The following is a 27,385-nucleotide window of genomic DNA, read 5'->3' as shown; positions in this document are numbered from 1 at the left end:
ATTGAACCTGGGACCTTTCAGTCCGCAGGCCTAAGCTCTATCTACTGACCCAAGCCAGTTTGGCTCAGTGAACAATGGCATTTATTGGGATTGACAACGATGAAAACATTTTGTAACTGTCTCTCAGACGATACACATCGTAATTTCTACTAGTAAGCTAGTTAAACAAGTGATGTCATTACAAATCAACTATTCAAATAATTTAGGTAAGTAATTTATTATTTCATAATTACATAAATTTTCTTGAATTTAGCAGACAGTACTCATTTATATTTTATAGTGGCGGCAAAAAGTCTAGCGCCGGCCTTGAAAGTGACACTTATGACTATACATAATTGTTTTTTATTTATTATATTTGTAAATTGTACTTTTGTTGAAATTAAAAAAATATATTACAATACTATTTTTGCATTCTATGAAAATTTTTGTTGCTCCATATAGACCAAATTTTTAATCAAGAACCCTCCCCCCCTATGGTGTCCCGCTTTATCAATGTTAAAATCTGGTCACCTTAGCTTTAGCTGTAGTGGAGGACACAGCACAATGCCCTTGCTTTTGGTGAGAAAGATAGCAACACAAAAGCACATGCTGACAGCCGGCGGGTGGAACGGACAAGAGGGCGAAGACTCGAGTGAAGGTCTAATTCAGAAAACAATACGTGTGCGCTGGACTGGCAAAAGGAATGTTTACGGAGCTGAGGATTACGTGGGGATGGGTAGGAACGCGTGGCAGTGAGATAAATTACTGAGCTCTATGCCCCTGCGGAAAGGCTGTAAGCTGAGCTGACCTGGAGCCGTAGCGCGTAGGCGGGAAATGATTCCGGGAAACAGTTTAAGATTCTGCCTCCCAGCGCCCCAGAGACTGGGTCCCGTTTTTTGAGACAATACGGGCACGCGCACGCGTAGACAGTATTTGGTTTTCCACTAGTCGGCGGGCAGGGGTGGGGATTGGAGGACACGACCGGGAGGGCGGGGCCAACGAGAGTGGGCGGATCACGCGGGCTCTTCCCTTTAGCTACTGGAGGGCTGGCGAAGGGGCGGGGCTTCCGGCGCAGAGGCCCCGGCGTCGGGTGACGCTAGAGGACGAACCGGCACGTGACACGGAAGTGACTACGAACAGGAAGAGGACGAAAAAAATAACCGTCCGCGAAGCCGAGCCGAACCGGACCCGCAGCCACCATGAACAGCAAAGGCAAGGCCTGGGGGCGGCTGAGGCCGTCGGGGAGAGTAGCGCTGCCCGGAGCGAGCGGCCGGGAGCCCGGGGTCCACTTATTCTAAATGTGGGGCGAGCTGCGCGCCGCCCTCCTCGGCCGGCTGCGGTCCCCGGGGCTGCGTCAGCCGCCTTCGTCACCCCCGGATTACGGCCGCTCGCCCGCTCGCTTCTTCCCGACCCTTTCCCCCTTCAACTCTGTGGCGCAGTTTGGCGCTGCGGAGTCGGGGTTGGGGGTGGGGGGTGGTGGTGGTGGTGGGGGAAGGTTTGTCATGATGGGCATCTGCAGAAGCAAATGGGGAGCTAGAACAGGGATTGGGGTAGGCCAATGGGGAGCCGGCGGAGGCGGGGCGCCGCGCTCCCGAACCACAGGCAGGCCCCGGGCGTCACCGGAGCGGGCGCGGGTGGGCGGGCCAGCGCCCGAAGGGTCACTTTCCCTGTCCCTTGGCCGGCGACCATAATGTATCCTGCTTCCCGCGATGCTGCTAGTACGTCTGGCAGAACACGACCTCCGCTTTTCAAGTCAGGACTCTCCCCTTCCTTCACCCTCTGTCCAGTCTCAAGGTTCTCTTCCTGCATCCACGCTTTGTTTTGATTTGAGGTCGACCTTGAGTGGACATCTGGGAGAGAACCACCGTTACTCGTTACGAAGTCTTGGCTGGTTACAGCCGGGCCTGTGGAGACTCCGCGGGCGAGAACTTGCCCTGCCCTCTGGAAGGAACCTGGGCCTAGCTAGATTTTCCACGTTCACCAGCACACGCAGTGGGGAGAGCGACTTTCCTCCCGTTTATAGCCTAGCGTCCGTGATAAGGGACTGCTTAAGCAAAGAGAATACTCCCCCCCCCCCCCCTTGGCTACAGGAATCAGGCCCTCCAGGGAAGTCTGGTTTTGCAAACCCCCTTTTGCTTGCTCCCACTGGTTTACTACCCGATAGGCCCTTCCTTGGTGGCTCTGTATGGCAAGCAATAGGCATGTTTTCTTGTCTTTCAGGTCAATATCCAACGCAGCCAACCTACCCCGTGCAGCCTCCTGGGAACCCGGTGTACCCTCAGACCTTGCATCTCCCTCAGGCTCCACCCTATACCGATGCTCCGCCCGCCTACTCAGAGGTGCTCCTAGTTTACTGGACTTGACCCTGGTTGAGAATACTACTTTTGGATCACAGTTTCAGTCCTTAGCTAAGTCTCACTCCATATATTGACAAACAGAAGAATGAATAATGAATCATCTAAAACAAGATATAGTTCATCAATATCTGTTGGGTTCAGAATGTATTATCTGATTATTGTGCATTATTTGGCACAGGCTGAAGTTAAGATGAGTTTGCATTCTTTCAGCTAAAGGTTAGCTGTAGCAGGAAGTGATTTAAGAATATTGAGTGGTAGGGGAAAGGCAACTTGTATAACTTCTAGATTATAATCTGAATAAAGAGAAGTAAAAGTGACTCATTAAAGAGGAAACAGGAATGAAATCTGAAATAGGAATGTCATCAAGTAACATTTGGCCTTCTCCTGCCTTTTCTAGCTCTATCGTCCGAGCTTTGTGCACCCGGGGGCTGCCACCGTCCCCACCATGTCAGCTGCATTTCCTGGCGCCTCACTGTATCTGCCCATGGCCCAGTCTGTGGCTGTTGGGCCTTTAGGCTCCACAATCCCCATGGCTTATTATCCAGTTGGCCCCATCTATCCACCGGGCTCCACAGTGCTGGTGGAAGGCGGGTATGATGCAGGTGCCAGATTTGGAGCTGGGACTACTCCTGGCACCATTCCTGTGAGTATGACTTTATCAGAAAAAACTCAGCCCTTGTGTATTTTTAACTTTCTGAAATGACTCCATATTCCTCCTTTCACCATCCTTGGATAAGAATTGCTGGTATTAGTGTAACCAATGACGGCCACTAATCAGGCAGAAAGTGACTGAGAGGGCAGGAGATCTGTGGCAGGTCAGTAGCATCTGGAACATTCACTGGCTCTGAGTTAACCAGATTCCTTGGCTTTCCAGTCCTAGGAGTCTTACCTGCTGCGTGTGCAGTTCACTTTGGTACAGTGAACTGCTCTAGTGACATTTTGTATTCATTCCATAGCATTTACTTAATATTTGCCATCAGCATGGAGCCATGCTGATTAAAAAAGTAGAACGAATAGTATCTATTAAGTAGCTTTTAGAAAGATACCAGGGAGTTTAGTTATGTCTCCTGCTTAGTTAAGCAGGAGACATAACTAAACTCCCTGGTTGTCAGATTTAAGTGGAGTTGTCAGATAAACTAAACTCCAAATGGGATTTAGAGCCCAAGTGGTCCTTGCTAGGTCTTCCCTCCCACCCCCTCAATGGATTTTTAGAGAGAGTGGAAGGGGGGTTGGAGAGAGAGAAACATGGATGTGAGAAAGACACATCAGTTGGTTGCCTCTCGGGGCAGGGATTGAGCCTGCAACTGAGGTACATGTCTTTGACCTGATGAACCCATGACCCTTCAGTCTGAGGGCCGACGCTGCCAAACTGGTGAGGGCCTTGCTACGCCTTGAGGCCTGTCTACTCACCATATGTTAGAGATGAGGTGGGAATGGGGTCATTAGGTAGAGCCTTTTGGTTATCCCATTGAAAAACACTGAGGGACCCTGTGGTATAGGACCATGGACCTGGCACCCCATCCCTGTTTTTGGAATGTGGGTAGGAAACCACTGGGCCTAGACTACCCATACTCAGAAGGGATCCATAGGCTTTCTCTGGAAGCTAGAGCCCTTGGAGTAAGTAGTGCATGCTCTCCTGTTTGTGTCTGTGGGTTCACAGATCTGCTTTAGGACCCAGATTGGTGGTACAGCTAGCTCCTAAAGTTGCTTTTGGTCAGCACACTGCCGTCTTCCTAACGGGTCTTCTGTTCACCTGTGTCCATTTCCCTTGTGTCAGCTGCCCTATGCCCAGTCAACCTTGTCTTTTCCTTTCAGCCTCCACCCCCTGGATGCCCTCCCAATGCCGCTCAGCTTGCAGTCATGCAGGGAGCCAATGTCCTGGTAACTCAGCGGAAGGGGAACTTCTTCATGGGTGGTTCAGATGGTGGCTACACCATCTGGTGAAGACCCGAGGCCACCTCTGTGCCGGGAAAGACATCACATACCTTCAGCACTTCTCACGATGTAACTGCTTTAGTCATATTAACCTGAAGTTGCAGTTTAAGACACATGTTGTTGGGGTGTCTTTCTGGTGCCCAAACTTTCAGGCACTTTTCAAACTTAATAAGGAACCATGTAATGGTAGCAGTACCTCCCTAAAGCATTTTGAGGTAGGGGAGCTATCCATTCATAAAATGAATGTGGGTGAACCAGCCCTAAAGATCTTCCTTTAATTCCTCTGGAGTAATACTGTACCATACTGGTCTTTGCTTTTAGTAATAAAACATCAAATTAGGTTTGGAGGGAACTTTGATCTTCCTAAGAATTAAAGTTGCCAAATTATTCTGATTGGTCTTTAATCTTTAAGTCTTTGATTTATATTGCTTGTTATAAGTGAAACGCATTAGTTGTCTACTTTTTCTTTTCCATCTTTTGTCCCACATCCCATGCCAACCCATCCTCCATTCCCTCCCGCCAATCTCCATCAAATCAGTGGTGCAGGACAGAAAGCCAGTCAGACTAATTTCCTTCTCTCCTTGCACTTGTCCCCACTTGTCATCTTTAACTTGTCTTTCACAAGGATCCTCTGAAACCCCGTCTGTGCCCAAAGCACAGACCCCATTATTTCTGTTTTTGCATCTCCTCAGGCAAAAGCGGAGGGTGCCTTTTGGACCTTCCTCATAGGCTGTCTCTTCCATGAACCAAACCCAACCTTGTTTTGGTGCCAGAAAAACAGCTTATTTGAACAAAGGATAGCAGCACAAACTGTAAACAACAGTTTGCTTAAAATGTGTGTGTTGGTGGGGAGGGCAAGGAGGAGAATGTATTTCATAAGCCTGATGACTTTAGAGCCAAATTTAAGTGGAGTTGTCAGATAAAAAATTGGTTACCATTTATTGTCCAAGTGTCTGCTGCAGCCACTCATGGCTCCCAGTAATTCCTAAGCTGCGTTAATGTGGTCATGTTGGGAATGCCTCTACAAAATGACTTGAGTCCAGTGAAATCTCATTAGGGTTAAGAATATTTCAGGGATCCTTAATATTTTAATTTTTGTTTTTTGCAATTGGGTTTTATTTTTATAATTTCAGTTCATCTAAATTTTGTGTTCTGTACATGTGATGTTTGACCGTACCATTGACTTATGGAAGTTAAGCGTTGTATGTCTCTCTATTTACACTGGTGCACTTAACTTGTGGATTTTTTTATACTAAAAATGTAGAATAAAGACTATTTTGAAGATTTGAATAAAGTGATGAAGTTGCATTACACCTCACTTCAAGGATTCATTACTCCGCTTGTTTTTAGATTCTATTTATAGCTTTTATATCCCACCAAGAATTCAGATAGGTGCCACTGCCATTTTAAACAATTAATTTTACTTCCTAAGCTCTTTGTTTTTTCCCCATTGTGTGAAAAATTTTCTCCTTATTTTGTCCCCCTTATACCTTAACTCACTCCCCTTTCAATGTGAGTGTGTGTGTGTGTGTGTGTGTGTGTGACCGGGAATCAAACTGTGGTTTATAGGCTGACACTCAACCATAGCCACGCCAGCTGGGCTCAGATTCTAAAAGTCTATTATGCCAAAGGAATTCAGAACATAAACTTAGAAATAATGGAGTGATATAGACTTCTAACTTCCCCTAAAGTTTGACTTGAAAATGTTTTCAGTATAAAAGTTTGTGTAAGTTCAGGGTGACCTTCAGTTTCTCCAAAGTTCTGTGTGAAAACTGGAATCTGGGTTGCTAAGATTGACTCCTCAACTCCTGAGGTGTTACTCTGGGTGGACTTGGACAATGGAGACAATACATTAAAGACCTCAAAGAAGATTTAGCTTAATCCCAAAGAAATATCTGGGGAGTTAAAAACGGATCGATTGCCTCTGGTATGCTCTCCGACCAGGGATCGAACCCGAGACCCTTTGTGCACAGGGCAGTGCTCCAGCAGCTACCTGGCAGGGCCAATGGTGCCTTTAGAACATACCTCATTCTGAGATACAAGTTAGATCCAAGAAGCTTCTCAGCTTGATTCAAGGAGATGGTGGGAGAAGTAGTAGGCAGACTGCTCCTGGCGCCCTCTGTACACACATAGATTCTGGGAAATCGTGGCTCTTGCCAGGAGAGAGAATGAGTCAATCCATCTCCCAGGTTATGTTTGTAACGACACTTTCTAGGACCAATTTTGTTTCAAGCGGGCCCCCCCCCCCCCCCCGTTTCAAAAAATTGTTTTGGGAACTTTCAAAACTTCTTAAGAGTTCTTTTAGCTTGGGAGAGGACATAGGCAAAGGAGTCTCGCAAAAGGAAATGTCAGAGAGTTTAAGCAGGGATAAGTCACAATGTAAAGGTAGTAACGACTTCCCGCCACAACATGCCTCTCGCTAAGGATCTCCATCCCTCTCCAGAAGAAAAGAGGAAAGAGCCCCAATTCCTTCTCCATGGCTGGGTGGGAAATGCCCAGGATGCTGTAAGACCACCCCCGTGTTTACCAGTGCACAAGCGGTAGTTTTGTGTGTGGGCTGCTCCACACCTGTCAGCCTACAGGAGGGAAAGCCAGGCTCACGGAAGGCTGCTCCTCCAGAAGGCAGCAGGAAGAAAAACGCCCCGAGTCAAGATGAGCGGGAAACATCCCAATAAAGACATTTTGGATTAAAAAAAATTATTTCTTGTACATGAGAATGATTTCTTAATGAAAAATTTTAATTGTGATAAAAATAGCATTAAGTATGAGGCCGGGGAATAGGGGAAGGATGGGCTCAGATTAAGGGACGCTGCACATTCACTAGGAGGTAAGGTATCTAGTCTCCTCCCCCGCACGCCTGGCCTTTTGTTGTGGTATCAGCCTCTGGGAAGAACTCCTGTGGACACATCTCCACTGGGGCTGTCACTAGGTAGGGAACAGAGCAGCCGCCAGTGACCTAATCCCTCCCCTGTGACCTGCTGGAGATGACTGGGCACATACTGAAACACTGCCTGGTACAGCCCCGCCTTCTTGGTCAGTGACAAACACTCCTGTCTAAAGACATCAGCAGCTTTCTCCCTGTCCCCGGTCCCTACTGTCCGTGATGGTGGACTTGGGCCTCCTCCTGGAAGGAGATCAGGGTTGCCCATGCAATGCTTCTCACTGGCTTCGGATAAAACGTGCACCTAATAAATTAAATAGTCACTGTGTCAGCACTGGGGCCTGGAGGAGCTCCTGGGGCCTTAGATGAAGTATTCCTCCTTCTCCCTGCCCTTGGCCGCGTCACTCTCCATCTGAAGGATGGTGCTGGGCTCCCCTTCGGCCGGCTCGTAGGTGACGTAGCTGCCTTTGTTCTTGTACAGGTAGAAGAAGATCAGGATCACGACCGAGAGCAGGGTGAGGAAGACCACGGTGATCACAACTTGTAAAGGAGAGGGGGAAACAGAGATGTTTTAGGATCCAGCGTATCTCAGTGATTCCCGGGGCCCCCTGAACTAGATGGCTCCCTCGCTTTTCACAAGGATCCTTCTGGTCTAGTTAACGTGTCCGCTTCCAATCTATATTCCCCCACCAAGCTCAATCCCCGTGGGACATGATCTCTGGGGACTCAAGCTAAGGATACAAGGCTTCTGACTTCTGATACAATGGAACTCTCTCTCCACCAGTTCCTGATGATTATGATAGAAACAGGAAGGAGGCCAACAGGAAATGGCTTATCCAACAGGAAGGGCTGTTTGAATCCATAGCCTCCTGCAGGGGGTTCTCTGCTCCCTCCTATCCTCTTCCTCACCCACTTGGCAAACCACACATCCTCCTCCCTGCCCACACACTGGAGTGTGCGCCCATACCCACCTAGATCTACGTGTGGCCACCTCCCAATGGATCATGTACTGGCAGTACCTCTGCCAGAAGCCCCAGGGAGTCTATCTGAGCTTTGTGTGTGAGACAGATAACCTACGTGCCCAATGAGCCCCTTGGTGGGTCTGCTCCCTGATTTTTAGTGCTTTCCTGGACAGGGAAGTCCTAATTCACCACCACTGGAACGAGATGGCCCTGAACTCAGCAGGCCCCTTGGATCTGGCTCAGAGCCGCGGTTACCTGCGATGAGTGCTGTGCTGGCTTCAGCTTCAGGGGACAGGGCCGCGGTGACCTGCCGAACTGTGGTGATCAGTCCTGGAAAATTTACAAAAGTGGAGAGGGAAATGGGTTGAGTTGTTTTGTTCTAAAGCATATGTTTGTCCTTCAAGCTTCACCACCCTTGTTCCCTATTCAAAAGTTTATCATTCAACTTCAATAGTAAACCTACACAGAAAACCTGGGGAACAGAGGAGAAAATAAACCACCACCCAGAGACAGAACATCCTGACGGATTTCTTTCTGCTTGACTTCGGAGTTAAAGAGTGTGGGCTCTAGAGTCTGACTGACAAGGTTCGAGCCTGTCCCTCACTGGCTGTGGAATCTTGAGAAAATGACCTCACTGCCCTGTGCAGCAGCTTCCTCCCCTGAAAAACGGAGAGAAGAGTGTCTGCTTTACAGGGTTGTTGTGACGGGTGGTAACTAATAAAGCTAAGCTGTTATTAATTAGGAATGCATGTTTTTGCATAAGTGAAATCAAATGCTGAGTGTATATACATAATAGATATATTATATGGTACATGCATTTCTTCAATGTTCTTACAAACACTTTGTAAACACTACCTAAAAGTTTTTAATAAAATTTTTTTTAATCTTCACCTGAGAATATGTTTGACTTAGAAAGGGAGGAAGACAGAGGGGGGAGTGGGGAGAGAGACAGAGAGAAAGAGTGAGAGAGAATTATTGCTATGAGAGAGAAACATCGATTGGTTGCCTTCTGTATGTGTCCCAACGGGAGATCGAACCTGCAACCTTTTGCTGTATGGGACAATGCTCCAACCTAGTCACACCAGCTAGGGCATGTAAACATTATTTTTAAATAATGAGATGAGCCAAAATCGGTTTGGTTCAGTGGATAGAGCGTCGGCCTGTGGACTGAAAGGTCCCAGGTTAGATTCCGGTCAAGGACATGTGCCTTGGTTGCGGGCACATCCCCAGTGGGGGGTGTGCAAGAGGCAGCTGATCGATGTTTCTCTCTCATCGATGTTTCTAACTCTCTATCCCTCTCTCTTCCTCTCTGTAAAAAATCAATAAAATATATTTTAAAAAAATGAGATGAGGTTCCTTATTAAGAACCCTTTCTACATTTCTGGAGCAGGCCCTGTAATTGGAAAGGTTCTGAAACAAGGCCTCTCCTATCCTAAATCATCTCCCGCTCCCTCCGCTCTTAGTGACTGACCCACCCCTGAAGCCATTATCCTGAGCGGGACACACAGAACCACTGGCCTCCAGAAGTCCCTTTTCAACGTGTTCCTGGGAAGTCAGGAAGCCCTCAGTCCCCCCTGGTTAGGGTTTTAGTATAAACATGTGGAAAGGTAACAATTAAGTTAAGGTTACTGTAGGACAGAAGTACCCTGAGCAAACAGGCTGGCGGATGCTGTTTTCAGGAAGCATCCACAGGAAGCATCTCAATGTTCACTCCATAGATGATAACAGCGTCGCCCAGTAACTGCCTGCTAGGTGCTGTGTGCCAGGTACTGTGCTAGGCAAGCTGGGGATGTAACAGTGAGCAAAACATTCCTGGCCTGTCCTTACTGAACTTACCCTCTGCCACACCACAGTCCACAGTAACGTACTTCCCATAAATGCAGCAAAGGAAATACCCGGCACTTAGCATGTGACGGAGGGGCCTGGCCTAGCCTTCGAACGGAGACTGCCTGGCTCCCCAGGAGGAAGACCTGCATAGGGAGCTGAAGCAGGCGTAGGAGCTCACCACGGGGTAAAAGGACTGGAAAGTAGGGCACATTCTATGCAGAGGGAAGAGCCTAGGAGTTCTGAGACAAAAGGATTCCAAGGCCAGGGTGGCTGGAGCACAGGGCACAGCATGCTGCGTGTCCAGTGCCGGACACGAATAATGTAGGCACGTAAGTTTAACATAAAGGTAAGCAATATTCAGTTCAATCAATCCACAATTTACTTTGCCCCTACTATGTGCCTGAGGCACTGTCCTAGATGCTTGGAAGCAGCAATAATGAGGGCAACCAGGGAGCTGAATGTTAGTGATGAGGGTTCGGGGCGCAGATACGTGTGAGTCCCTGAAAGAGAATCTGGGAGGAAAGACGATTCCTAGTTGGGAAATTCTGCAAATGATGTCAACGATGACAGCTTTGTGCTAGGTGCTTTACCGACATGATTATTAGTCCTTAGAACACCAGTCGCTTCCAAGTGGCGTTTTTATTTGCTCACGCAGACCCTGAGGCCCCGGGGAGGTAAGTGACACGCTTCATATTATAAACGAAGAAATAGTGGGCGGAGCCAAGATCTGAATCAGGATGACCCACTCCAAAGCCCAAGCGAAGTGTTAATGCTCGCTGGAACTGGTTTGGCTCAGTGGATAGAGTGTCGGCCTGCGGACTGAAGGGTCCCAGGTTCGATTCCGGTCAAGGGCATGTACCTTGGTTGCGGGCACATCCCAGTAGGGAGTGTGCAAGAGGCAGCCTGCTGATCGATGTTTCTCTCTCATTGATGTATCTAACTCTCTGTCCCTCTCCCTTCCTCTCTGTAAAAAATCAATAAAATAGCCGAAACCGGTTTGGCTCAGTTGGTCTGCGGACTGAAAGGTCCCAGGTTCAATTCCGGTCAAGGGCATGTACCTTGGTTGCGGGCACATCCCCAGTAGGGGGTGTGCAAGAGGCAGCTGGTCAATGTTTCTCTCTCATCGACGTTTCTAGCTCTCTATCTCTCTCCCTTCCTCTCTGTAAAAAATCAATAAAATATATTTTTTAAAAAATCAATAAAATATATATATTAAAAAAAAAAAAGTATTAATGCTAAACCTTCCTGCCTCTGTCCTTTTCTTGTTTTCAACAGGAAAAGAGTGGGAGAGTTAATGAACGACAATATGAGGCAGCACAACAAGCTTTCTAAAACGTTCAGAAGATGTGGGTAAAGGCAGAAGAAAACCAGACAACCACCATCAAACACAGACTGTCGGCTTCAAAGAGTGCGCCTTCTATGGGGATTCACCCACAGGCCATCGGCACACAGAGAATGACGTCAGGGTCACGTGGAAATCACGTGGTTCATAAGCAACTGTCCCAGCTCTCGCATTTCATGTTCTACATCTAAAAAGAACATTCCGGCAACATCAAGACCTTAAGAAACACAAGATTCAATGGAAATGTCTTCCTTGGGTGCAGTCATCAGTTGGCTTCTACTTTATTAAGCCGCCTGGTGAAGCAGTAAGTACAAGTGAAGGGCTGACAAATACATGTACCTGTATGTGGAAGCCAAGGGTTAAGGAGGATTTTTAGTTTTGACGAACAATTTTACTTTGTTGGAGGTGAGGAGTCCCTGGCATCTACGTCTGAAAGGAGGACGCACACTGGCCAGGGCACAGGGGGCGAAGGACGGGCAGGGATTCCAGGCTGGAAATGCTGATGGAGTTCACTGTCCATGTTTTATTTATTTATTTATTTTTAAAATATATTTTATTGATTTTTTTACAGAGAGGAAGGGAGAGAGATAGAGAGCTAGAAACGTCGATGAGAGAGAAACACCGACCAGCTGCCTCTTGCACGTCCCCTACCAGGGATGTGCCCGTAACCAACGTACATGCCCCTGACCGGGATCCAACCTGGGACCTTTCAGTCCGCAGACTGAAGCTCTACCACTGAGCCAAACCGGTTTCGGCTCACTGTCCATTTTTTCATTGAGATGGCTGTCGTATTTTTAGGGTTTTCGTTACAGAGTTTCATAAGTGTTGAGTGGTCGGTCCTAATCCTGTATTTCCTGTAAGCCCATTTTTAGTAGTGTGATTTCAGAATGTGGGTCTTACAAAACAAAACAAAACACATCACGTTTTATAGCAGAAATGCCTGTATTAGAGACTTAGAAGAATAGTGTCAGAAAACGGGCAAACAAATTTAAAAAGTGTTATATTTGGAGCAAGAACAGGGAAAGAGCTGAGGGTGCTGTTTGGGCCTGAGGGTGTCGGCGTGGAGGTGACAGAAAGCAAGATTCACCCAGCCTTCTATTGCCTCTGTCTCCCATCAAAGAGGAGGATTTTTGCCCAGAAGCAGCAGCAGGAACTCGGTGAGGGGGGTGGGAAGTGAGCTTAAGAGAGAGATGCCACCCAGAAAGCACCAGACTGATCTAAAAGGGATCCAAATAAACGACAGTCCACGGCACTGAGAGGACACGCAATGGGCCACCATCGGCGACGTGGGAGCGTCTGAGGAAGAGGGGCCAGGAGCCTGACAAGCCATCGAAAAGGTGGATTCCGTAAACAGCTGGTGATTTCCACAGAGTTCCCCCGCAAAATTCTAGGACACGTTCTCAGGGCCTGCTCTGGGGGCCCTGATCTGAAACAGGATGCATGAGGACCACTGTGAGCACGCGGCTCAGACAAGCCGCCCAGCCTGCTGAGATGGAGAGTCCAGGCTCACAGAGAAATTAACAGTTAATTCCGTAATTAACAGTTAATTTACTGGCCGTGTACTCGGTGCTAGGCTCTGTGCTAGGCCCTGGCCGTACGCCAGCGCACACAACAAACAGCCCGGGCCTTCTCAGTTCCTTAAAAATTAAGCACCATTACCACAGGAGCCAGCAATTCCTCTTCTGGTTGTACACCCAGAGAAATGAAAGCATGACCTCAAAGAGATATTCACACGCCTGTGTTCAAAGCAGCACTAGTCATACAGCTAAAACGCAAAATAACTCAAATGACCAATGGATAAGCAAAATGCCATGTACACATGCAATGGAATACTATTCAGTCTTAAAAAGGAAGGGAATTCTGGCATATAATACAGACTAGGTGAACCTGGAAGACACGGTACATTGAAATAAGCCACCGTGAAAGGATAAGTATGGTATGACTCCACTTCTATGAGGTAGGTGGAACAAATTCAGAGACAGAAAGTGGAGTAGTGATCATGAAGAGGTGGGAGGAGGGGAGAATAGAGGATTCTTGCTTAACTGTGCGGAGTTTCAGTTTTGGATGAAAAGCTGTGGTGATGTTGCGTAACAATGTCATTCAGCCTGGAGACACGACACAGCTGTTCCCGTGAGGAAGAACACAGAACTGCAGACTTAAGCATCTTCAGAGTTAGCCCTGGCCCGGCGGCTCAGTGAACCGGAGTGTTGTCCCACACACCAACAGGTGCAGGCTTGATCCCTGTCTGGTCATGTAAGGGAGGCAACGAATTGATGTTTCTCTCTCTTAAATCAATAAAAACATATCCTCAAATTAAAAAAAAAACAACCCTGTAAATTTCATGTTATGTATAATTTTACCACAATTAAAAAAATGTTTAAAATTTACATTCTGAGCGGGGAGGACAATAAACAAAGTGAAAAAACAGACGGCATTAGGTGCTGACCAGGGCTACGTAGAAAAACAGGCAGGAAGGGAGGCGGGGCGCTGGGATTCGGATGGCGGTGGCCAGGGAACGTCTCCCTGAGGAGGCGCCTTGAGTGGGGACCGCTAGGTGGGGAGGCGGCCATGCAGGCCTGGAGAGGACCTGCCGGCGGAGCTCAGTTCGGGCTATTGTCACATGGACATGCACGTGGGCCGGCACACTGGGCCTGCCAGGGTGCGGCACGGAGGTCGCCTGGAGCCTGGAGGGCGCAAGACGGGGAGCAGGAGAGCAGTGGGGAGCCCAGGGCTGTCTGAGGGCGTGAGATGGGAATCCCCGAGAGGTTTCTGAGGAGAAACCGGCCGGATTTATAGTTTACACAGCGCCCCTCAAACTCTGCGTGCCCGAGCGTCTCCGGGGATCAGGTGAGAATGCAGGTTCTGATTCGGGGCCTGAAACCCCGGGACCACCCTCCGGAACACGGAGGCCACTGTGCTGGGAGGAAGCCGGATCCGGCCTCTGAGGAGGAGGCCACACTGAGGAAACGGAGGCCCCGCCCGTGCCCACCGCTCGGTGTGTGGGGCGGTCGCCTTGCCCCTCTGGCCCAGCGGACCCTGCGGAGGACTGCGGCTGCGTCAGAGCGAGCACAGAGACAGCACAGAGGAGTGCCTGGCCAACACACAGAATTATTATTTTTTTAAAATATATTTTATTGATTTTTTACAGAGAGGAAGAGAGAGGGATAGAGAGTTAGTAACATCGATGAGAGAGAATCATCAATCAGCTGCCTCCTGCACAGCCCCCACCGGGGATGTGCCCGCAACCAAGGTACCGTATTTTCCTGCGTATAAGACGACTTTTGAAATGAAAAAAAGTCAACCGAAAATCGGGGGCAGAAGACCAAAATTGCACAAAAATTACCTGCAGATCTTGACGGCAAAGTAAGTCTTTTTTTGAAGTGGGGGGTAGTCTTATACAGTGAATATAGGCCTAAACCTATGTTTTAACTGTGAAATTAGGGGGTCGTCTTATACGCCGGAAAATGCGGTACATGCCCTTGACCGGAATCGAACCCGGGACCATTCAGTCCGCAGACCGAAGCTCTATCCACTGAGCCAAACCGGTTTCGGCTCACAGAATTCTAAGGAACAATAAATCACTATTGTCTTAAACCTCTAAGTGCTGAGGTGGTTTGCTATGCAGCAATGGGTAACAGCAATGGGTAACGGAACCGAAGTTGATTCTAAAGGCTCCTGAGCGAAGGTGGGATGGAAGTAGAAAGAGGTTCGACGTGGCACAAGGCACAGCTCACCCCCCCAAAGGGGGCCTTTCTCCGGTTTGCACGAACACACTGACTGGGTCTAGCGGCAGCTCAGGGGAGAGTGGGGGGATGCTGGATATGTTCTGAAGTTAAGGCTGACAGGAGGGGGGTGAAGTCAGGAGGACACTGAGGTCTGGGTCTGAGTGACCGCAGGGAGGGAAGGCATGATGCCACCGGAGCTGGGAAGCTGGAGGAGCCGATTGGAAGGGTAGATCCGGCTGTGGACAGACTGCTTACCAGATGTCCACGTGCAGTGCTAAGGCTGGCATTTTGGGAAGAGGTGTGCACTGGAGATTTAGAGTCAGCGTATTTAAGATCATGAGAGTGGGTGAGCAGCATGGGAGCAAGTACAGGTTAGGAGGATCAAGGTCCTCTGGGTTTCACCAAGCATGAAGCCATGAGTGCCTTGGACAGAAGCAGCTTTGGCAGCCCTAGCTGGTAGCTTAGCTGGTGAGAGCATCGTCCCAATATGCCATCGTTGTGGTTCAATCCCTGATCAGGGCACATATAAAAACCACCCAATCAATGCTTAAATAAGTGAAAGAACAAATTGATGTTTCTTTCTCTTTCTCTTTTCCTCTCTCCCTCAAATCAATCAATAAAAATAAAAAAATAAAAATTTAAAAGAAGCTTTGGTGAAGTGCTGAGTATAAACCCCTGGTTTACAGAGGGTTCCAAAAAAAAAAAAAAAAAAAAAAGGAATGCTGCCCTAACCGGTTTGGCTCAGTGGATAGAGCCTGGGCCTGCAGACTGAAGGTCTGGGGTTTGATTCCGGTCAAGGGCATGGAGCTCAGTTGCAAGCTCCTCCCTGACCCGTGCCCTGGTCAGGCTCATGAAGGAGGCCAACCAACCGATGTGTTTCTCTCACCTTGATGTTTCTGTCTTTCCCTCTCTCTAAAAATCAATAGGAAAACATCCTTGGGTGAGAATTAAAAAGAAAAAGAAAAAGATGGAATGAGAGGAACCAAAGGCATAACATAAACTTTTTACTTATGTTTTCCTGTGAAGGTGAGCGGAGAAACGGGCTATCGCTAGAGTGAGGAGCGAACTCAAGCTTTCTGTTTGCTTTTGTCTTTTTTGAGGACGAGGGAAATGACAGCATGTTTATGTACGGACAGGAATGAGTCAGGTGAGAGGGAACAGCTGATGACGCATGAGAGAGAGAGGCCGGAACCATGGCCTTGAGGGGTCTGGGACCTAGTGTACCAATAGCGGGTTGGCTGCAGACAGTGCAGGGACCATTCATTACCAATGTGTACACAGGAACAGAGGCAGGGAGTAGGCAGATAGGGGAGGGATAGGAGCCTTTAGCAATTATCTTCTGAGAACTTTCATTTTTTCAAGAAAACAGAATATCGGGTCATTAACTGAGTGAGGAGAGGAGGGGTTGAAGGTGCCCCTTGAGTAGCTAGAGGCTCCTCACAGAACATAGGATGGAATATTTATTCTCTCCGTATGGAGTAATCAGCCTCACTGTAAGGACTAAGTGGGTGGTGACAGACGGTCAGGGAAAGGAGTGAGTGGTGCCAGTCTACACAGAGGTCCTTCCACTGAGGTTTGACTTCAGTTCTTTCTGAATTGATATTATTACATCAAACCAGGGACAGGCTACATTAAGGCCTTTAGGCAATTAAAAAGATTAAATCGTAAGACAGGTAGAAGAAAGTCCAATACTATGATGTGTCCCTTATGATGACGACTCTGGCTTTCGGTTTGTTTTTAAAAAGATAGTGAATATGAAATCCTTTGCAAGATCTTTTGTTTTGGTGTCCCACTCCATCGGTACCTTCCCCACGGGCTTGGTGCCCTTTGGGTAAACATAGCCCCCTGGGGACTCAGGGAAGGGGTGACAAAACTGTGAAACACGCAAAGCCAGAGGGGCACCGAGTAAGCTGATAGACACAGAGATTTCAAATGACTGAAGAAGCCGGCCAAATGGAACAAGATGAGAATTTAACAGAACCTCTGCTCTTCGGTCCAGGAAACCAACGAACTCACAAGTAAAATGGGGACTGGGGATGAATGGAGGAAGCCATGGCTTAGTGGCAGCGAATACAAATATAACAGGATCATTAGAAAGCCGCTGACCCAGGAAGGATAGACCCCCAACTAACAGCAAGAGTGACGGGTAAGTTATAGAATTTGGGATGATTTTTATTTTCTTCTACTACCTGCTTCCCTTTTTCTTCCAGATTTCTTACGATGATAATTACTCATAGAACATGTTCAACCTGCTGTTATATTATGCACATCATTTCGGTCTCTAATGGACACGGCAGTGCAGCCTTCCTTTGGCCACACCTAGACTGCTGAGTTGCGTCTGGATGTCACAACTTTGAGGTGAGCAGCCAACATGGTGAATGGTTTGGCAACCGCTCCACATAAGGGAAGCTTGCGACAGGAAGCCCAGAGAGGAAACTCAGGGGGAGCCGAGCACTTGAGCGCTGCCCTCAGATATGCCACTGGATGACCTGCACCCGGGGCCGACGCCACCCACAGAGGAAGCGCACAGCGGGACAGATGCTTCGGTACCGGTGAGGTTCTGACTGCACGGGGGGGGGGGGGGGGGGGGTGAACCAGCTGGCCCTCAGGACCTTTCTCAGCCCTAATTTTGGGAATTTTTATAAACTGAAAACATTCTATCAGAATTTACTTCAAAATCACATTCCCGAACTGGCGACATCTCAGTGAAGCCTGTAGTTGAGTTAATAGCATTGTAACAATGCTAATTTCTTGTTTCTTCCACCAATGTACCATGGTCATGTAAGATGGGTTGAGGGGAAACTGGCTGAGGGGTAAATGGGAATTCTCTGTACTATGTTTGCAACGTTTCTATAAACTTAAAATTATTGCAAAATAAAATGTTTATTTTTAATTTATTTAAAAATATTTTATTGATTCTTACAGAGAAAAAAAAGAGAGGGATAGAGAAGACAGAAACATCGATGGGAAAGAAACATCGTTCAGCTGCCTCCTGTACAACCCCGACTAGGATCGAGCCTACAACCAAGATGCATGCCCTTGACTGAAATCGAACCTGGGACCCTTCAGTCAGTCCATGGGCTCAAGCTCTAGCCACTGAGACAAATGGGGTTAGTGCTAAAATGTTTACTTCTCAAAAATTAAAATTTTGGCCAAAACCTGTTTGGCTCAGTGGATAGAGCGTCGGCCTGCGCACTGAAAGGTCCCAGGTTCGATTCCGATCAAGGGCATGTACATTGGTTGCGGGCACAACCCCAGTGGGGGGTGTGCAGGAGGCAGCTGATCAATGATTTTCTCTCATCAATGTTTCTAACTCTCTATCCCTCTCTCTTCCTCTCTTTAAAAAAATCAATAAAATATACTTTAAAAAAAATTAAAAATTTTGAACATACACAAAAAGTGCTTGTCTCAGACTAAAGATCAAAAACTGTCCTGAGAACTGATGAGCTGGAGCCTTTCCGGCTTCAAGTATCAGGATTATTATCTATATTTATGATTTACAGTTTACAAGACATACATTACTCTGTCTCCACCCTAACCGAGAACAGGACGTGGACAGGGTTGTTGTTGTCATTCTGTACACACCGAGAGGCTGGAGCAGCTCAGGAACGCGGGGTCGCTCGGCAGGCGGCTGCGCTGGGTTCCAAACCTGTGCCAGCTCCTTCCACCACAAACCACCTGCCCTCCGCGGTCTGGAGACACCCTGCGCTGCCCCCAGCGAAGCCGAGCGTGTTCTCCAGGTTTTACTGCAGCCGGAAGGGTGTTCACTGCTGCACTGTTTGCGAGAGTGACACATATCTGAATGTCCACAGGGAGGAGGATGATTAAGTAAATTACAGGCCATTCATTCTGGAAACACTATACAGTTGTTAAGAAGAACGTGGCAGGTCTGCATATACCGCGGGACAGGACGTGTGGTGAGATGAAAAAAAGCAAAATTGCCGGGGCAGCATGTAAGATGATTACACGTTTGTGAAAACTGTAAATGAAAATAAAACTATAAACACACACACACACACACACACACACACACACACACACACACGTCTATAGAGGAAAGGTCAAAGAGGCTATTTTGAGGGGCATGAGCTAGCTTTTTAATGAAAACAACAACCAAGGTTAACAAAGTTCAGGAAGCCTGGGATGAAAGCGGGGGGTGGCTTACAGCTCCCTCCCCACTATCTCCCGCTGCTACCCCATTTCTCCTCCGTCTGCTGTCCAACAAAGGAATCACAATGTCTCTCCTCCCCTCCTCAGGCTGGGCAGTGCTCTGGTGCGGCCGGCTCTTCTCTCCGGGGGCAGGCCTGGGGCTCAGGACCACAAAGAGGTCCCACCCAAATCCTCACCAACAGCAAATGAACTTGGAGATCTGTTTTGCTCGCTCCCCCTCTGCTCCGGGGTGCGCTAACCCAGATACAGGTTGGTTTCTTTGTGTCCCTTGTTCCCCTAAATCTCTTATCACCGCGGCATCGGATCCTTTGCCACCTGAGTCTGCCAACCTACTTATTTGCTCTCGAGCTGCCCGGCGCAGGGCGGCTCCCGGCCTCCTTCCCACGGGAACCGCCCTGGAATTCTGCTCCCTCTCTCCCTCTCTCATGTGGCCGGCGGGGCGGCGTGGGCTTTAAGAGCAGAGTGCCGTGACGGAAAGAACAGGCTCCGGAGCCAGCCAGCCGTGGCCCAAAATCTCCTTCTGCCAGTTAGCCACACTGACCTTGGGAGAGTTTCCTAACCTCTGAAGCTTTCTGAAACTTCCCTGAACCTCAGCTTTGGCTTCTGTAAAATGAGACCGAAACCTGCTCATAGGGTTTTGGTAAAAAAAAAAAAAGTGAGATGAAAAACACTGAGTGTCCAGTCCGGAGTGAGGAAAACCTCGGAGGCAGCGAGTGTGACCAGGCGGGAAGAAATGGGCTTTCCTGGTGGGAGGCAGAGCCCACAGCGGCAAGTTCCGCTCCATCCCACTTCCCAAGGGGCGACCTGGGCACTGGGCACAGCAGGCACTGAGCCTCGGCTTCCTGATCCTGCTAGGCGCCCATGAAAATGGCTTTTAATGATTTTCATTTCTTTTAAATGTACAGGAAACATTTGAACATTTAGGTCAAGGAAATTGTAATACTGTTATCAATTAATTGTTAATTTTACGTACAACTTTAATATTATTTTTCTTCCTTACACCAACACAGGTGTAAAATATGATTTTTAACATGTATCTTTTTGTTTATTTGATAGTCCTCACCCAAGGCTATTTTTCCATTGATTTTTAGAGCGAGTGGAAGGGAGAGGGAGAGACAGAGAGAGAAACCTCTATGCGAGAGAAATGCATCGATTGGTTGCCTCCTGCACAGGCTCTGACCAGGACTGGGGATCGAGCATGCAACCCAGGTATGTGTCTTGACTGGAATCGAACCCAGGACCCTTCAGTCCAGAGGCCAACATTCCAATAATATATATCTTTTTTTTTTTTTTTTTTTAAAGATAACCTTCTTTTTTACAAAATATATTTTTATTGATTTCAGAGAGGAAGGAAGAGAGGAGGGATAGAAACATCAATGATGAGAGAGAATCACTGATCGGCTGCTTCCTTCTGGGAACTGAACTCACCACCCAGGCATGTGCCCTTGACTGGAATTGAACCTGGACCCTTCAGTCCTCAGACTGACACTCTATCCACTGAGCCAAACCAGCTAGGGCGTGGCCCTCACTTTCAACCCTTCTTTAGAAGATCTTTATGGATGGACTAGGGGAAAGGATGGGAGGGGACAGGTGGGGAAGGACAGACCCTCAATGATCTCACTGTGATTTCTCCCGTATTGTCTCTGAACTTAATATCTGCTTGGACCCAGTGGGAGGGGACTGTACGACATATCCTAAAATACTATATCACTAACTGATGTCACTAGGTGGGTCAAGAATGTAAATATAGCCGAAACCGGTTTGGCTCAGTGGATAGAGGGTTGGCCTGTAGATTGAAAGGTCCCAGGTTCGATTCCGGTCAAGGGCATGTACCTTGGTTGCAGGCACATCCCCAGTAGGGGATGTGCAAGAGGCAGCTGATCGATGATTCTCTCTCATCGATGTTTCTAACTCTCTGTCCCTCTCTCTTCCTCTCTATAAAAAAATCAATAAAATAAAAAAAAGAATGTAAATATACAATTCAACAAGAACAACAAAACAAGGCAATTAAAAAATGGTTACAGGGCTTGGATAGACATTTCTCCAAAGAAGATATACAGCTCAACATCACTAATCATTAGGGCAATGTGAATCAAAGCCACAGTGAGATACCACTTCGCACCCATTAAAATAGCTACTATATAAAAAGATAAAGTAATGAGAATGTGGAAAAAGTGGAACTCTTGTGTACTGCTGGTGGGAATGTAAAACGGTGCAGCCACTGTGAAAAGCAGGCTGGCAGCCTGGCCGGTGTGGCTCAGTGGTTAAGCGTTGACCTATGAACCAGGAGGTAATGGTTTGATTCCGGGCCAGGGCACGTGCCCAGGTTATGGGCTCGATCCCCAGTGTGGGGCATGCAGGAGGCAGCAGATCAATGATTTCTCTAATCATTGATGTTTCTATCTCCCTCTTCCTTCCGCTCTGAAATCAATAAAAATATATTTTAAAAAAGGAAAAGAAAAACAGTATGGCAGTTCCTCAAAAAAGTTAAACACAGAATTACCACATGATTCAACAATTCCACTTTTGGGTATATATACCCAAAAAAATTGAAAGCAGAGACTCGGAGAGAGATCTGTATGCCCATGTTCATAGCACCATTATTCACAATAGCCAAAAGATAGAAACAACTGAAGTATCTATCAGTAGATGAACGGATAAACGAACTGATTTATTATGTATACAAATAATATAATTCAGCCTTTAAAAAGGAAAGAAGTTCTGATATGCTACCACATGGATGAAACCTGGAGATGTTATGCTAAGTGAAATAAATCAGACACAAAAGGACAAATATGATTCCACTTCTATAAGGTACTTAGTCAAATTTATACAGACAGGAAGTGTAACGGTGGTGACCAAGGGCTGGGGGAAGAGGGAATGGGGAGCTACTGTTTAATGAATACAGAGTTCAGGAATATGGAAAAGCTCTGGAGATGGACGGTATTGATGGCTGCACAGCACTCTGAATGCTAATACTTAATATCACTATACTGTCCGCCAAAAAAACGGGAACACATATTATGTGTAATTTATCACAAATTTTTTTAAAAAGAGAAAAGGAATGTAAATACCTCTCCTTTTACCCAAATGCTGATTGCTCAGCTAGCTGCCCCAGCATCACGTGGTTTCCCCACGGGCAGGCTTATCCTGCAGGTCCCCTGCCCTCTCTTCTCCTCTGTCAGAACCCCTCCGGGGGAAATGCGATCTCTGCAGATTCCCACACGTGCCACCCCTGTGCAAGGCTGTCTGTACCCCACTCTGCCATATCCGTTCTCCGCCCCTCACCCGGGCGGGAGGACTCTGCCAACCAATCTAACCTTCTACCCATGTCTCCCCTTTCTCTCACCACACAACTAACAGCCTGAATTGTGTGCATCACTGAGGACATTGCTTTAGCTTTCCTGGGGGTTGCCATGCACCCGTGTCCACATCAGTAAAACAGAGCATGTCTGTCCTGATGACAAACGAAGCTGTGCATATGAACACAAAGGTGACTGGACCAACCAGGTGGTACCTTCCTCCCTTAACCTAACTAGCACACAGTGACAGTAATCAATGAATATATTTCATAAGCAGATCAGCTTGGTGGGAATCCATTCTCAAAGCGATGAGAGCATAGCTCCAGGAACAATGTTTTTTTTTTTTTTTTTTTTTTTATCCTGGAGTGTATCTCCAGAGGAGTGCAATTAGAAAGACGCAGAACTCCTTTCCAGGAAAAGGTGGGTTTTCAACAAACACATAATAACAACAACAACAACAACAACAACCATCATCATCAATGCTATTGAGAGCTTATTAGATCTGAGACACTGTACTAGGTGTTTTATATAGGTGGTCTTACAAATAACCCCATAAGATAGGTATTATCTCCCCATTATACAAATAAGGAAACTGTAGCTTAGAGGTTAGATAACTCAGTGACACAAAGCATTGAGCGGTAGTGCCGGGAACTGGCCCAGCCCACTTCGATGCAAATGGCACCAAAGTGCACGCTAATTGCCTCCTGCTTCCTCCCAGGACCTTCCAGGGGCGAGGCAGCCAGAGGTCTTCCCAGCTGGCCTGAGGCCTCAGGGCATCCAGAGATGGGGCTGGGGGTGAGGAGGCTGAAAAGGTGCCCGCCATTCCACCTGGCACAGGCCTTCACCTACCTGCTGGAGAAGGCGTGGTGGGGAGGCCGGTCATGGCAGCCAGCGGATGGGCACCGTGAGGAGCTGGAGGTGTGACCGGGAGGCTAGTCATGGCCGCCAGCGATGGGCACCTGGAGGCAGGAGCAGATCTGCAGGAGAGGGGAGAAGGCAGGAGTGAGGTGGGAGGGGCGGGAGGAGACAACGGGAAATGCCAGAAGCCGCTGGTGCCAGGTTTTCCGGAGACCTTTCCCCATCCCCTCTTCCCTGTGGAGCTGGCCCTGAACCCTTGTTTGGTTTCCCTGGGTAACTCCCCAGGCTGCCGTTATCAAGAGCAGGTCCGGCCGAAACCTGTTTGGCTCAATGGATAGAGGGTCGGCCTGTGGACTCAAGGGTCCCGGGTTCGATTTCGGTCAAGGGCATGTGCCTGGGTTGCGGGCACATCCTCGGTGGGGGGTGTGCGAGAGGCAGCTGTTCCTCTATAATCTATGTTTCTAGCTATCTATCCCTCTCCGTTCCTCTCTGTAAAAAATCGATAAAATATGTTTAAAAAAAAAAAAAAAAAAAAAAAGAGCAGACCCGGGAGACCACCGGTGTTCGGGGTGCATCATCTCTGAATGTCCTACCCCGAAGTCCTGCCACCGGGTCACAGTCACCCAGCCCGAGCAAGTTGCAAAATGAGCAGCGGCCCCAGCTCGCCGACCTCGGTCCCGGTCCCCGGTCCCCGGTCCCCAGCTCCCTCCAGCCCGGAGTCGGGCGGAGCCGCCCTCCAGGGGTCAGGCTGGGGGTGCGCGGACCTGCACCTGGCTCGGGGCCGCGTGGGGGCCGGGGCGGTGTTGGGGGTGAGCCGGGCACGGATGAATGGGAGGCGGGGGCCTTAGCCTCCTTTTGGACCCAAACCACCGGCCCGCGGGCTGGACCCGCTCCCCGCGATCCTGCCTTCCCGGTCCGCCCGCGCCGTCCGCGCACAGACCTCCGACTCCACTGCGGCCACGAGGGCCGGACCCCACCTGGCCGCGCCCGAGCCTCTGACGCCGGGCAGCCACGGACCCCGGGGGGACCCCCGACACGTCGGGTCCGCGGCGCCGGGTCCCCCCCGCGCTCCGCCCCCGGCCCGTGCCCCGCGTTACCGGCTCCGGCGTGCGCCGCGCTGCGCTCGGGGCCTCCGCCGGGGCCGCGCTCGGCGCTCCGGTTTCGGTTCCTCCGGGGCCGGGGTGCGGCGGAGTGTGGGCGCCGGCCGCGCCCGCCCCGCGTGCTCACCTTTCCAGTCGGACGGGCTGCGGCGGGGCCGGCGCCGCTCCGCGCGTCCAGGCAGCCGAGGGGGCGGGCCGCGGGGCGCACTCCCGTGGGGACCGGCGCCGGAGCCCCGGGGAGGCGCGGGGAGGCCGGCGGCGGGGTGGGGTGGGGGCCGGCCGATGGGTGGGACAGGAAAAGAGGGGAGAAGCCGCCCTCTGCAGGTTCCCCGGCCGCCGGCGCCGGGCCCAGGGAGGAAGGGAACGGCTGGCTTTCCTCCGCCGCCGGTCGCCGTGCCCTCCGTCCGGCGCGCTTCCTCCCTCGCCCCGGCGCTGGGTGGGCGGGGGCCCGTGGGAGCTGAACCCCGGGCCGACTGGGATCCGCTCGCTTTCCTCGCTACCCACTTTATTGGAAGTTTCAGTGAATGTGGAAAATCCCATTTACTTCCTTATCACTTAGGTTCATGGGTCGGTGTCCCGAAGCTTGAAGCGCACGGTACCCTCCCGCGGCCGGGGGGCGGGGAGGCGGGTGCGGGGGACGTGGCCCCATCCGGACGGATGGTCTTCCTCTTCGGATGTTCCTCTGAGGTCGAGGAGCCGCACGGACTTTGGACTCAAATAGTCTCAGCTCCGCAGCTTGTTGGTTGTGGGACTTGGGTAAATAGCATCTCTAAAATCTGTTCCCTCATCCCTGAAATGGAGGGCTGAAGCTGATGCTGCCCGTGAAGCCATTTCATTTCATAGACGTGGTTCTGCACGTGGTAGGGTTTAATCAATGTCTTACTTTAGCCTCCTCTTGACTCACTTTTTTGTGGCAGGAAAGTTACCCAATGAATGATGATGAACTCAGTGACTAAGGATGGGCTAGTATAAACACAGGCTCTGAAATCTGCGATAAATTACTTGTCTAATTTCTCTTGTTGGGGCAATACTTGTCTCAGAGTTGCTGTGAGGATGGAATGGGTTACACATAAACTAATTGCTAAAATTCTAGGGCAGATTATATATATATATATTTTGTTGATCTGACAAAAATAGGTATAATTTTGATTCAGTCCCACTGGAAGACTATTGTGTTCACTGTTGTCATTTTGAAAATTTGACAATCTACGTGGTCAGGTATTGCATGTTTTAAAAATTCTTGAGGCACACCGGTTGAAAATCACTGATCTAAAGCATTAGAACCTTACCTGGCATATAGTAAGTGCTCAATAAATGCTAGCTATTGCTATCCTGGCCTCCTAGTTCGGGTTAGAACTCTTGTGGTTATTCTGCCTTCCATCCCAGTGAAACACACTTCTGTGCTTCTTATTCTTGTAAGGAGTTTGGGAATCTAGGTTTGGGAATCAATGTTTATATAGATTGAGAGAGAGAGACAGGGATTGTGCAAGTTTATTTGTGAGACAAAGACTGAAAGAGCAAGTCTCAGAGAATAGAGACATAGTGTGAGGGGGAAAAAAGCAAAGACATAAAATAAGCAAGGGTAGATGCTTTCATTCCTAAAGGTGCTATTTACTTGGTAAAAACTGAGGATAAAACAGAGTAAGTTAATAAAATTCATTTTATTTAAATCTATCTTTAAGGGCATAGCAGTGATCAGTGAAGAAGAAAGCCCAAGAGTGGGAAAACTACTCCAACCAAGAAAGTCACACACAGGCAAGGCACATATGACATGGATGAGTCCTCAGATCAGAGAATACTCAAGAGAAAAGGAAATCCTAAGGGTTAAACTCCAAAGGTGGACAATTGCTTGTATTTACTGACAAGCTGACCATGAATTCCAGGTAAGGTTGCAATTTTTCTTGTTTCGTGGTTGGTCTCTCTCAGCACATATTCCATTATGAATTGAAAACTGATAGAACCACAGACTCTCTTGCAATTAATTCTACACAGAGATGCATACAGATGATGAAGCCTCATGAGGGGACCTAGCAGTGTTCTCCAAGGACTAAATGCTAAATCTCAGAAACTAGAGGAGCCATCCTTTTGTCTACAGACCTCCAAGGGCCTCAGGATGGGAGATAAGAGATATTCATCTCTTCCCAATTCTATTGGATTTCAGCCCTTTATGTGGCTGCCAAGATGAGTCTTCTGAGTCCTGGCCTTTTCCCCCTGGACAACTTTATCATTTTGTATATCTCAATGAACAGTTTGGTTCTTATCTGGGAATAGCTATCCTAGATAAGTAAGATTATCACTCCCGCCCAACCACTGGCCCTTCCTCCTGCTTTCTGGAACTTCCAGGAGTGTCATATACAAATGAAGGGCTCATTTCACAGAGAATCCATTTCCTAGGAGATGAGGGTCAGTGAAAATCCTGCAGAGAAAAGGGTTTTGCCAGATGAATGAATGGGTGGGGCATTCCCAGGAGGGCCTTGGACAGCTGGTGGCCTGTATTCCCAGCAGTTTCCCCACCTTCTAATACCTGTGGAGCATCACTCCCAGCAGTGATTCTGAGTGCCAAAGGACTGGGATGCCTTCTAGGAGAGGTATTAAAATACAGGCAGTAGGCCTTTGGGGAGGGGTGGGGGGTGGGGGGATGCAGCCTTCTCTCCATTATAACAGAAGAGATCCTCTGAAGGTTTTTAAATAAAATAGCAGGATTCAATTTTTGAAAAATGTCTTCTAAATACAAACATGTAGCCTGGCTGGTATGGCTCAGTGGTTGAGCAACCCATGAACCAAGAGGTTCCTGGTTTGATTCACAGTCAGGGCACATGCCTGGGTTTTGGCTTGATTCCCGGTGGGGGATATGCAGGAGGCAGCTGATCAATGTGTCTCTCTCATTTATGTTTCTATCTATTCTTCTCCCTCTCTAAAATTAATAAGAATATATTAAAATAAAATA

The 27,385-nt window shown here is 48.5% G+C and overlaps 2 protein-coding genes across 5 annotated transcripts; one reads left to right on the top strand and one right to left on the bottom strand.

Moving 5' to 3' along the window:
- Positions 1-1,027: 1,027 nt before the first annotated feature.
- Positions 1,028-5,589, top strand: DAZAP2 (DAZ associated protein 2). The gene is made up of 4 exons (XM_084877535.1): positions 1,028-1,191; positions 2,200-2,318; positions 2,734-2,979; positions 4,152-5,589. Exons 1-4 carry the CDS (start codon positions 1,179-1,181, stop codon positions 4,278-4,280), a joined length of 507 nt encoding a protein of 168 aa, XP_084733661.1. The 5' UTR covers positions 1,028-1,178; the 3' UTR covers positions 4,281-5,589.
- Positions 4,724-24,700, bottom strand: SMAGP (small cell adhesion glycoprotein). 4 transcript variants are annotated; one of them, XM_084877538.1, is made up of 4 exons: positions 24,566-24,700; positions 23,330-23,457; positions 8,370-8,444; positions 4,724-7,692 (listed from the first exon to the last, which is right to left on the bottom strand). In XM_084877538.1, exons 2-4 carry the CDS (start codon positions 23,418-23,420, stop codon positions 7,514-7,516), a joined length of 345 nt encoding a protein of 114 aa, XP_084733664.1. In that variant the 5' UTR covers positions 23,421-23,457; positions 24,566-24,700; the 3' UTR covers positions 4,724-7,513. The 4 variants fall into 4 exon arrangements, with proteins under 4 accessions (XP_084733664.1, XP_084733663.1, XP_084733665.1 ...); XM_084877537.1 differs by having other exon boundaries at positions 24,436-24,608; XM_084877539.1 differs by lacking the exon at positions 24,566-24,700 and adding an exon at positions 24,316-24,397.
- Positions 24,701-27,385: the final 2,685 nt, after the last annotated feature.

This window comes from Pipistrellus hanaki (genome assembly GCF_964339955.1).
Source record: "Pipistrellus hanaki genome assembly, chromosome: 3".
Lineage (NCBI taxonomy): Eukaryota > Metazoa > Chordata > Mammalia > Chiroptera > Vespertilionidae > Pipistrellus > Pipistrellus hanaki.
This window is presented reverse-complemented; position numbering and strand designations above follow the sequence as displayed.